Below are 12,861 nucleotides of genomic sequence, written 5' to 3'. Positions count from 1 at the left end.
CTGCAATCTCATCGTCGTCAGAGAGTAAGTCCCCCCGCCCCTCATATGGCCCGCACATGCCCCCTGTTCCTATCTCTTTTTTCCAGCCACGCAAGGGTTTTCCCAGCTTTGTCCCCAGTTTCATATATCTGACTGGGCTGTGACTGCGCACAGCCCAGTGAACAATCCTCTCCTATCTAATGCCAGATTCCTTAGGGCCTCCTGGGCTGTAATAAGAGCATCCCGTGAAGCACCTGTCCCTGATGCAAGGAACCCCTCTTCAGCCCTAGATGCACTCTCCTCTGCCTTCACGATTTCATGGGTTTTTGCCGGCGGTGGGCCGACACCAGAGAAAGAGCCTCCCCCCCGGAGCACCGCCACCACCTTGTAGCCCTCCCATAGCATTACCGGACTGTCGACTGAGCTTTGGTTCAGCGAGAAATATCCAGCTGTTTTTTGGGAGAGTCCATCTGCCACCCCAGGGACACCAAGGTAGTATGCGTTGAGACGCCAGGTGGGTTTGGATTTCATTTGGCCGTGCTTTATCACCATGATCAGAGGGTAGTGATCCGAGATGCCCCAGGCCAGATACTTAGCTGTCAGCAGCCTGCGTGTCATGTCTTGCGGGCAGAGGCGTTGCTAGGGGTGGGTTTAGGGGGCTATAGCCCTGGGTCTTTTGGTTGTAGCCCCGGATAGAATCTCAGGGGCTACAATCAAAAGGGTAGCTAGCCCCGAGTCCCGACAGTTCTGCCTTTAGTGTAGCCCTGTTTTTTTTCCAGACCTAGCAACACCCCTGCTTGCAGGACAAAGAAGTAGTCTATATGAGACCTGTGTGCATTGAAAAAAAGGAGAACCCAGGGTCTGTGGGGTGCAATATTTTCCATGTATCCACCCACTCAAGTACCATCGCGAAGGAGTTTAGTTTGGTCGGGTTGTCTGGGTTCCTAGTGCCCATGTGCATTCTGTATCTGGCCACTTCTTCACACTGTTACAATCAACACCCAATACCCAGTAGTCTGCTTGTTTATCCAGCATTGTCACTTGGAGGTCATTCCGGAGTTGAAGTGTAAGTGGGGGGTGCTTATAATGCTACTGTTCACCATATGTACCCCCCTGTGTTACCAGTTACCATCACAAAGCACTGCCTCTGTTCTGCCTGTACCCCTGCCAGCTGGAATGGGATCCTTTTGTGTATGAGGATCATCATTCCCCCTGCCCCGCTAGAGAATCCAGCATGAAAGGCTGTTGTGTAATTGGATCATCGAGAAAACCTGCCTTCCGTGCCTATAAGATATGTCTCGCTGAGCAGAGCGATATCAGGTGAGTGTCTATTCAGGAATTGAAGCACCAGCCTGCGTTTAATACTGTAGCTCAGCCTGTTAACATTCCATGTGAGCAGGATTAGTTGTCCCTCATGTGCCACTGGTGTCAAAGGAGATGTTGTCAGGGTGTGGGCAGGGTTCACCCCCTTTCAATTGTTTCCACTCCGGAGATCCCCCCAATGGCATACAGGACAGTGCCCGACCCCTGGTTCCCAGGATTGTTGAGTCGGGACGTTTATATGCCTAGGGCAGGCAGGACCCATATCTACCCCCTGCAATCACCCCTGTCACTGGACTTTGCAACCAACCGAAGCAACCTTTATAAACCAACAACTACAACTACCCCCTTCATGGCTTCATGCCAATCGAAAACCATTGTGTAGAGCAACAGTTACCGCATCCCACCCTGTACTTCCCCCCAACCTGAAGCAACTTTTGCCTAAATGGTGCGCCAGCAAGGCACAAAACTACAGAATAGAACATTATAGGGTGTTTACCTCAACTGCGGTAGTCAGCGGCTGACAGTGTGGGGTCCCCATGCAGTGCCAGTCTACTATAGAAACCTGAGTGGCGGTGTTAGTGGTCATCCATTCTTGTCCCGGTCCTCTCCAGTCCGTAGAGGTCCTGATGTTTCGGTGACGTGGGAGTCCTTGGTCTCTCCCCAGGTGGCTCTTTTGGCAACTGCGACATGGATGCTTTAAGGATTTGGGTTTCCAGCCATTCCCATGCCTCTTTAGGCAAGTAGAAAAGGTGGGTAATACCCTTGTGGTGCACCTTAAGCTGTGCTGGAAAGAACAGTGCGCATTTTATGGACAAGGACTGGAGCTTCTTTTTTACTGAGTCAAAAGACTGGCGGGCCCTTTGAACCTCGCTGGTATAGTCAGGATAAAAGCCAATGCAGTAGCCCTTGTAGGTCATGGGGCCAGTGACTCGAACCCTCTGAAGAATGGCATCCGTATTTCAGAAATTCAGGAGTGCAGCAATGATTGTACGTGGTGGCTCACCGGGGTCCGGGCTCACAGTCGAGATTCTGTGTGCCCACTCTATTGAGAAAAACTTGGAGAGTTTCTTAGGGGCAAATGGTTTCTTGAGCCATTACCCGAGAAACAGCTCAACACTGGGCTCCTCTTCCTTCTCAGGGACCCCAAGGATGCGTATGACATTTTGGCATGCTCGCCCCTCTTTGTTTTCCGCTATGCTTTTGAGTTGGGTCACCTTTTGGGTGATTGCAGCCAGTTGCTATTCCATTTATTCGACCGTATCCTCTGAGTTCGAGCTCCTCTGCTCCGTCTCTCCCACCCTCAAGGTCATGTTGCAGAGTTCCTGTTGGAGAAAGGGCACATCTGTGGACAGGCCCCCTATCTTGCCCTCCAAAGACGAACTCGTCTCCCCAATGTCAGTGAGGGAGATGGATGGATCCTGCAGCTCATCGTTTAAATCCCCAGTCTCTAAGGCTTGAGTTGTGGGCCTTTGGAGGGCTCCCACTGTGAAATTATCCATTTTGCTCTGCAAGACCTGTTGTTTGACCTTTGATCAGGCACAGGGTAGGGCCCCCAAGCGGCAATGGCTGTGGACCTTGTTGGCTCCTGCGATTGTGTGCAGCAACCCCACTCTGCCACACTATGAATGGTAGAAGTGAGGCGGCTTGTTCAAGTGCTCTCTGGCGGGCCAGCCCAAGTAGATGCCTAGGCGTTTGGGGGCGGTGGCGGGGGGGAGAAGGAAAAGGGGGACCTCCCACCCACAGTGATCCCTGGGTGTTATTGTCTCTCCACCCCATAGTCCTGGGGCTCTACAAGCAGGATGTTCCAAGTGCCCACTCCCAGGAAGAAAGGGGTCCTGATGCTAGCCCCTGGATCCAGGTCTGGTCCGGTGTCAAGAATAGGGTCGCTCCCGGCCACTGCCACAATTCCACCCCATGGTGGTCTCTCAGCATTAGTCCCCCGCCTTCTTTGTTTTGCGCCAAAGTCGCATTTAGATTGTTGCTCCACTGTATCAGCAGGGAAGCCCCCACAGCCTGACCCTCTGTGGTGGCCTCCTGCTGTCTTCCCAGGGTGTACGAGGCCACCAGAGTCAGTTCCTCAACCTCACCCGGGCAGGGGCAGGAAGCATCCTCACACCCCCTCACCATACGTCCACCACCCTTCCAATGGTGCAATTGCAGGATGGGGCTCCGGTCGTGATTCGGCAGCAGCACACCAGGCCGTCACACTTTCTCTGCGTTGGGCACTTCAGGCAGGGGAAGGACCTCCCTCCCCTCCACCCAGCTCCAGAATGTCCAGCGGGCCTCAGCGAAGCACAAGGGGTTGAATCTGGATCTTCTCTTCCCGCAAATAGGGAGCGGTACAGGCCGCTCTGCGTCCCTCCACCGACACTGGCCCTGTGGTCTGTCGCAGGGGTCAAGCCTCAGCTGGGGCCAGGGGGGGCACAGATTTAATCAAAAGGATTCCGGAAGGGCCATTCACACTCCAGTAACAGCGGGAGGGGGACAAGGATGCAGTTGTATGCCTCGGTGAGCGCTCCGGAGGGGGGGGCTCACGGGTCTTGCTTCTCCGCTGCTTGTCCTCTGCGAGCCCGCAGTCACCCGTTGCCTAACCAAGTGCTGTCTGTTGCACGCTGGCCCTCCGTGAGTCCACGGGGCAAGGAGCCAAGCTGACAGCACCCACAGCGTCCGAACCAGGAGGTCTCCCTTGTACACCCACAGTTGCGTGGACAAGATGGCGCTGTCGTCACTCCAGTGGAGTCAGTCGGTGGTTCACAAGCTTCCCGGCGCCGATTCGTGCTAAAAAGGTCTAAGATAGTAGCCCCGCTATTCCGCCATTGAAGCGTGAATCTTTTAATTAAAAGACACTGCAGGGGACCAGGATGTTAAAGGAAGATGCCAGCGGTCGCTGGGAGTGAGAGAGCTCACGTCCGCACTGGCGCTTCGCTCATGCCGACATATTGATAGTTAATCAACTAGAAGATAGGAAAAATGTAACATCAAATATATGGCTCAGAGTTGATAGTACTGTTGATTATGTTTTAAAATACGAAGTTGAACTATTCATATTGGCCTACGGTTGCAGCAAAATATAAATGAATACATTAAAATACATAGGTGAAACAAAGAGCTACACAGAGGTAACAACAAAGGAAGTAAGACCAAAGGTAACTCAGACTATAACCGAGACTGAGGGAGTGATTGTGTTGAGAAATTAACAGACTATGGACAATAATTTAAAGATAAACGAGATTCTGAGAATAGAGAAGGATGATGGGTATTCGTAATGGCTGCCTCAGGCTCTTAAAGCCCATTTTGTAAATCCTAGCTGGTAGCAATAGTCTGATTATGTCATGGAACAGCGGGGGATATATGCATTTATTTGCTGAGACTGGGATCGTGGTCCACATGAAACTATTTTGTATTGTGGCATTGCAAGAGACATGGTTGACCTCAAACTGCAAATTTGACGGCCGTCGCACCCCGCAAATACTTGCAACCAAGGGCCCGATTGGGCAACCAAATTGTGGTCTCTTGGTTACTGTAAGACATCCTTGGGAATTAGTGGAAACAGAATGGTCGACTTTGATGATCAAAGTGGTAGTTATCAAAAGCCTGAAGGTGGAGGAAAAAGCAAAAGAGGAAAGAAATAAGGCGATAGTACTGGTTAATCTGTATGACCCACTAAACCTTGTAGCATATTGACAAAACACAGAAACTATGAAGCTGATCTTGAACCAATATTCGGTTGGGAATCCTAATGTAATAGTGGGTGTCTTTAATGGGAAGATAAGCACAAGTTTCAATGCATCTATCAAGCAGCCTGGATCTGCTCCTTGCAAGTTGTTATCCCTCATTTCTCTACTTTAATGAGGACATTTGCATATTCTGCACCCCTTATTGGACTTTGAACTGGCCATTCCCTCATGCCTCGCGTGTGGCGCACAGACATAGCGCATTGTGCTAAGAACCTGCACAGAGCCCGATCTGTAAATGGGTGGATATAGTTTTGCATGCAGCATAGTGGCCATTTCTGGCGCTAAGTGCATTTGCGCCACTCAAAACCTTCTGTAAATAAGGTCCACTATCTATTTCAGCTAATAAGGCACACATGCCATTGGGTCACACAGTGGGTGACCCTATAAGACAAGACAGTTTTCCGAAGCAAGATGTATGCTTGTGAGCTGATTTGCATATCAACAATATGCGTTTCTCAGTAGCTCTGATCTGGAGGAGAACTTCCAGCATGTCTACTCTGTGGTCATACTGTATGTGTTGATATCGTTAGATGAAATAGCCCATTCTACTCTTTCTTTTAGAGTTTTTTTTCCGTTCATTTTTAAATCCACAATAACACTGATAATGTTTGCAAAACGCACCCCATTGCTGCAATAACAAGGATGTTATACAATGCCAAGGAGGTCATCTTTAACCCCTTGAGTGCCAAGGACGAGTATGCATAGACTTGCATAATAGCTTAGCACTTAATTCAACATTAAACAATATTTAGATGTTTGTATCTTTCATCGTTTTTTGTGGGCTTGATAAAGTTATGTGTACAGCAGCACTGTTGTAGAAAACAATGCATGCTTTCCAGAGAATTTGTGATTTTGCAATGCATTGCTCAGTGGTTCTAAACTGAAGATGAACCTCTAGGAGGAGCACTGTTGCATGTGTAGTTTTGTTAGCTGAACCTGCTTGTTATACTCGCACCTTTCAAATGAAGGGATTTTTCATTGGTTTTTACACTCTGGCTATTTTAACTGGCGGCCTGAAAGTTGCAATCCTATGTCTACAGCATGTTCACAGTCCACTGTGGGCTATTTCCAATCACTTACCACAAGCAACAACTCAACAACTACATACTTACTTTTTTTCAGGTGAACAGCAATGATGACCAAGGTGTACTGATGGGAACGTGGAGTGGAGATTACTCTGACGGTGCTGACCCCATCACGTGGAGCGGAAGTGTTGATATCTTGAGGACCTGGTACAAGGGAGGGTACAAGCCTGTCAGATATGGCCAATGCTGGGTCTTCGCTGGAGTTATGTGCACAGGTGGGAATGAGCTCCCTCGTCAAAGATGTGTCGTCTGGATGCACAATATCTCCAATGCCGCTAGCAGTGTTTATTGTATAATTATACGTGGATCTCATTGAAGAGCTTGACTAGCGCAATTCTTCACCCAAGTCTATTTCACTGTAACCGTGGGACGTGTATATAGTATGGTTTACCAAAAACATACAGACAAATGTTAGAACATTAACCTAGTGTCTAAACCTCAAACCACACGGTCACCATAATGAGGGGAAGAACTTTACACAAGAACATAAATAAACCTTGTAGTATGGCAAGTACTGTATCTCTGTTAAAACTATTCACTAAGTGCTTAAATTATGAGGTCCAGCTGTTGGATATAGTTTGATGAGAGCATTGTTTTGTATTGTTATATACAACTTTGAATCTTGTCATTTTTGTCGAATGTATAAAGAACAATTGAATGAACATAATATATTTCTGTTTTAGTTCTCCGCTGTTTGGGAATTCCAAATCGTCCGGTGACAAACTTCGTCTCTGCCCATGACTCAGAAGGAAACTTGCGTGTGCAAGAGTACTATGATGTTTCTGGGACAATTCTGAGCAAAAGCAGGGACAGCATATGGTAAAACATGCTTCAGAGAAATTAACTAGCTCAAGTGACCCCGGTTTTAACATGGAGATGACTCAGAGAAACTAGCTATCGCAGGATCCTCAGATCAGAGGCTGATTTTTCAGTGATATGTGCAACACATGATAGACAGTATGCAGCATACTTTCAGCCTTGTGTGAGGACGATATTGTGTCAATAAGCCTTTCACCCCCTTAAAAAAGCAAGACATCAAGTCGCTAAAATGCCAGGGTAGCAGAAGTACTAGCAAATGCATGATGACTTGAGAAGAGGTGATCTCACGTATTCTTTAACACCAATAATATCACAGGAAGTGGCATCAACTGACCTTAGACCCTAATATACCAGGAAATGAAACTGCAAATGAAAATTTAATCAAACCTTTAGATTAATACATTAACAAATATCTACTAAGGCAGGCAGAAGACTATTTTAGTTACCAACCATGGTTTAACAGGGATGATGCTTTGATATGGCATGGTCATAGTCATGCTATAACATATATACTCCCAGCAGCAGATCCAACATAGGCCACGGGCACTGCCTTCATATGCCAGCACAGCCTTATCTGATGATTTGCTGCCATTGTATGCCAGTTAAGCCGCACACGATGGGTATAGTCAACATAGTCAACATCCCCTATTACCAGGTGCCTTATAACATTCCAATTGCGTCTTTATGTACTACCAGATATACCAATAATAATCTTACATGTAAACCATCGACTTAATATCTAACGTACACCCTCCCATGTTCACCTTCTGACATCATATGACAAGAGCAAACTCCTCTGCTAGGTTTAGATCCACAAGTTGACGTGCTGCCATCATGTGCCAAGTGCAGCATCAAATGTCCCAGCACTACCATCTCATGCCAATCAATGCATTACATGCCAGATATAGTCACTTTTGAGTCCCAGATAAGATTTCGAATTCAGTATTTTATCACATTTTATTTTTTAAATTGGTAGTGTAATTTATTTTAGGCAATAGGCGAGTCATTCCTATTTCTAGTGTTTTCTTTTGGCAAGTAATAATATACATTTAAATTTAAAAGAGAATTTTGTAGTTCATTCCACCTTGTACTTAGTAATTTGAGCACATTATAAGGTACATTTTCATCTTAATATTCCTCCTCGAGTAAGGCAGTGTTAATCCTCTGAAAATGTCCACGGAGATTTGTGGGTGGTTGCAATGGGTGGACTCCTATTTATATGGCTCTTATTGTTATGAGTATGTATACTTCTTTTATTTTTATGGGAGTTTTTGCCTATTTTTAGGGAGTGACCGTGGCTGATACACAGTTTATCTGTATGTCTGCTCACTACATAAAAAGTGCAGCCTCACGTGTGGAAATGCTGCCATCATATGCCAAGTGCCAACTCCAATGTTCCATTCCTACCTTCTTATGTTAGTCAATGACTTACATTCCAAATATAGTCATGGAATATTACTGTGAATGGCATTAGTTTTATGGTCTACATTCTGAAATCGACTTATTGATAGATTGCTTGAATTCTACCAAACCAACTGTGCTTTGATAGCTGGATTGAATGATCCAGCATTTTAATTTAGGTGAATGGGTGTAGGCGGACCTGCCCAGGCACTCTTCCACTAACTTAACAGAAATCTACAGCATTACACCTTGGCTCCTTTATAATGAAAACAACTGTTAACCTGCATATTGTTGTTAACATCAAGCATAGTGCCACTCTCTTGTACCTTTGCATTGATGCTATGAAAACAGTCTATATTTTACAGTTTAGTGAACAGGTTTATAATCCTTGTTAACCTGTTGGATGCAAGGAACACGTAATGCTCTATTCCTTCTCAGACCTAAGTTAAACCTGTACCTAAGGACATAATGAATAAGGGGAGGTAGCGCTTATAGCCTGTGAATACACAACATGTATAGAGGGCAGAGCATATAGAATTAAGATTAACACAATGCTTTCCATTTGCAGGACGTATCATGTCTGGAATGAAGCATGGCTGGAGCGGAAGGATTTGGGCCCCATCTACAATGGCTGGCAGGTTCTAGATGCCACAGCACAGGAAAGGAGTGAAGGTAACTCAAAGTTTATTCCCCAATGAAGAAGACAAGTCCATGCTCCTGACACATAGGACATAAATTGAACGTTTGCACAGTAGTCCTTTCTCTTGTCATCATACTCCAGGGCTCTATCGTTGTGGTCCAGCCTCAGTCCATGCTGTGAAAGAAGGAGATGTGGCATTGAACTATGATGGGCTGTTTGTGTTCGCGGAGGTGAATGCTGATCGAGTTACTTATATTTGCTATGATGATGATGTGATGAAGAAGGTTCACACCGACGTCAAGATGATTGGCCAAAGCATTAGTACCAAGGCTGTAGGCAACGATAGCCGCATAGACATCACACATAACTATAAGTACCCAGAAGGTAATGAGACCCTCATATGTTACTTGCTTTCCACTCAATTCAATTTAAATCAGTTACAGTATTGGTTAATGTACGATGATGACAATTACAATCCTTTCATTAGTATGAAAATGCTGAGGAAAATCAATTGTCTAACAATATCCATGTGTATGTTATACCAATATCTGGATTCAGTATTCATTAAAGTATGTGTCCTTTTTTGTAGATTGGCACAGCAAACGCACTGCCAAATGTTAGTGTTGACTTTATGCGCTTCACAGACAACTGTCCTTTTCCATCCTGCTACTCTTAGATTTAGGATAGGCATGTTATCAAAGGTTAAATGCAGACACAAAGATAACATTTTCAACACCTTTATTGAGCTTTGAATGGGGGGGTTGGAGACTTCCTCGCTGACCCTAAGTCTTTAACAAGAGTAGACTCGAGCATTAAATAAAAGTAATTAGTCAGAGTCAGTCTAGTCAAAATAAAGAAATATCTATCTTAGACACCTATGCTTGCCCTCACGCTTTTACAATAACTTACAAAAGAGTGTATCAAAATAACATCAGGATGGCAACAGAGTTGAATAACACTCCATTCCCCAAGCTTGAGTAATAAGAGTTTGTTAGGAGCTTGGGTGGCTAGTTCACACAGTTCCCTCCCCTGGCTTGGATTTCACACAGTTCAACAGCATAAAGTTCACTCAGGTTTCCCTCCCCTCGTTTTAAATCAATGTCTCAAAAACACAGTTTTCTCAGGCTTCCCTCGCCTGGGTCGGCGTCAACTAGAAATGTTTCACAATGGGTTTCCCTTCTCCAATAGTTCAACACTTCTTTCACACTGGGGTTCCCTTCCCCAACAGTTCAACAATCCTTCAATAGTTTATGTGACAGAGAACTTCGCAAACGCACAGTATTTGCTAGCCCTGTACAGGACCACTTTGTTACTAAGGCCACTATACAGTTCATGCTCCTCGCATTATACTTGCCCCCAGCACTATCTTTCGCAATCCTCACTAGGCTGTGCACCCTGCACTGTCTTTTCACAATCTTCACTTGGTCATACCCCCGGCACTTTCTTTCACAATCTTCACTTGGTCGTGCCCCCGGCACTGTCTTTCACAATTCTCCTTGTGTGTCTCAGACGCTCTTCTCAATTCTCATAGAGGGTCCCAGACCCTCTTCTTAATTCCACAAACATAACAGTTTTTATTTCACTGTTGCTCGTGCTTCGATCCCTCTATAATTCGCAATCTCAAAAGGTCTCTATTTACTCGTGTAAACTTACACGCGGCCTCGCCGTCACTTTGTTTCTTATCACACTCTATGAACAATGGACAATTGAAGCTTTCATCTTCATTGCGTCTCTCGTCATACATGTGTCCTTGCTTTGCAACGTTGTAATTCACTCGCGCCTCGTGCCTTTCACAAACCGGGCTCCCTTCTGCTTGGAACTCACCGGCTGTGTTTCTCTTAATCGCTTGTTTGGTGTCGAGGTCAGGGTCTACTCTGCTGGCCCGCTGACACTACCAGGCCATCTTGCACGCCCAGGGGATGAGCACCTATGCAAGGATTTCTCTTTGGAATTTGTTTCCTCAAGCAACCCCCATTTGGCTCCTTGGAGACACGGCTCCCTTACAACGCATTCTGCAGCCTTTCCGCCTCTCAGGCCCTCAGCATCTCGGCACTTCGTTCTCCACTGACAGATTCTGGTGTACTTAGCAGACCCCGTTCATCTGCCTACTCAACCTCCAACTTGTGTTCCTTCTTGGGCTCCAACTCACTCTCCTTGTGATTCTATGCTCTACCTCTTATACTCTGGGTAGCCGTCAATGTGTTTCAGGTGTGTGGGATTATGACTGAGTGCCTGACCCTGCCTGGCCTCATTACTGGGCAAGACTTTTGAATATTACTATTGGTAATCTTCCTAATCTCAGTCTTCCTCTTCCCAGTAGTTGGGCTGACACAAAAAGGAGGGAAATGATGGGGGTTGTAGTATTCCGTAAAGGCAGAGGGAATATGGGGTGAACAATTGTCAGGAAATGGGTGATACCATGTCTCGCCTTCCAGTGTTTCTTCCCCACTCCCCAAGGACCACCTACCCAGGTGATCCTCCCTTGCTTGTTCACCCTCAGGGTCGGAATCCAATAGCGATGGCCCTTCCCTGGCCACCTGAATAAGGGATCCCCGGGGATTGAGTAGTGAAACACCCTCAGGTTTTTCACAGGCCTCATTACAAATGTGGATGCATTGGCAGTCTTAATGCCACCAAATGTAATTACAGCTACCACTGGTGGATACTGTGAAAACTCTGTCTGATTATGACATTTTTGACCCTCCCCATGCTTATGTCCCTGTAAACTTCAGTAGGGAATAGAGGTCTTACCCTTGGTGGGAATACCACCCAAATAATACCTCAGTTGTTTGGAGGTGATACAGTTGTACATATGCAGATTATTTTACAGTTCATGCTTTCACAAACACATAATCAGGCGGTCTGTAAGAGGTAATACTGTTACCATCCAAGTGATAATGACCGCTCCCGGTAATGCCCCCATCATCAGGGTTTATTGCTTAAGTAAAGCAAATAGAGAAACTAGTAAATTATATGTTCTTTTATTTTGTAGTATTTAAATCAAGTTGCCCTCATACATTAAGCATTTAAATTGCACACTTGTTTATAATGGAGCAGGTTCAACATGAGCATGCATTAGAAGTTATGTAAAAGTAAACAATTTCTCTATTAGAAAGTGACAGCATTTTCCAGTGTTTCAGCTTTGGCTTTACTCTGTTAAAATATAAAGTTGCAGGGAAAAAAGCTCCTTCCATAGAGGAAGTGCCCTTCTAAAATAAATCTTGCCTGGAAATTGCAGTGCTGTTTCCTTATTTGCTTTTGAAGACAGAGCGCCAGAGTCTCAAAACATGAGAATTGCACTAGCCCCTCTCCTCACTTGTGCCAAATAAAGGAGCCTCCCTATTCTCAAAGGACATCTGAATGAGTGCACCTTAAATGCGCTCAGTCAGGTGCCCCTTTGCACAAATAAGGGGGCGTTCCTGCACATTTAAAATTCACAAACGGGATGCGCTTTTAAAAGTGCTGAAATCAAGGTTTTCCCCAGCACCTGTTGGGAACAGATGCACAGGGAGACACAAATCATGGCAGCACCATTTTTGAACCTGTCTTGTGATAACTGTGGTTAAAATCGCGCCTGTCACAGTAGCATTTCCATCCCCTAAACAGGGATGGAACTGTATTATCGTTTTCTGAAGCATTTGATAGAGACGGGGCCTTTAACGGCCCGTTCGGTGAAATGTACTCTCAGCAACCATGTGCCTGCTGAGAGCCTGTCATACATTAGTGCCTAGAGCACACTCCCGACACTAATGTATCCAAGGGGGCTGAACAGCGTATCTTTGCATCATTGTCCAGGCCCTCCTGAAATGTGCAGGTCACCTTTGGGAATACGGTGGCCGGTGCCTTTCAGCAATGAGTCCAAATAAAAAAAGTGCAT

General features: G+C 45.8%; 1 protein-coding gene across 2 annotated transcripts in view; it reads left to right on the top strand.

Annotated features, from left to right (window-relative positions):
* Positions 1–12,861, top strand: part of LOC138580591 (protein-glutamine gamma-glutamyltransferase 6-like) — a 282,038-nt gene that overhangs the window by 167,670 nt on the left and 101,507 nt on the right. For both annotated transcript variants that reach the window (XM_069651253.1, XM_069651254.1), the window contains 4 exons: positions 6,162–6,339; positions 6,808–6,943; positions 8,913–9,016; positions 9,126–9,368. In XM_069651253.1, the coding sequence (XP_069507354.1) occupies positions 6,162–6,339; positions 6,808–6,943; positions 8,913–9,016; positions 9,126–9,368 (661 nt within the window). The remainder of the gene's footprint in view (positions 1–6,161; positions 6,340–6,807; positions 6,944–8,912; positions 9,017–9,125; positions 9,369–12,861) is intronic.

The sequence above is a fragment of the Ambystoma mexicanum genome, chromosome 3p (genome assembly GCF_040938575.1).
Source record: "Ambystoma mexicanum isolate Mex_15411 chromosome 3p, UKY_AmexF1_1, whole genome shotgun sequence".
In the NCBI taxonomy this organism is placed as follows: domain Eukaryota; kingdom Metazoa; phylum Chordata; class Amphibia; order Caudata; family Ambystomatidae; genus Ambystoma; species Ambystoma mexicanum.
Note: the sequence above shows the minus strand (reverse complement) of the source record. Positions and strands in the feature narration are given on the sequence as shown.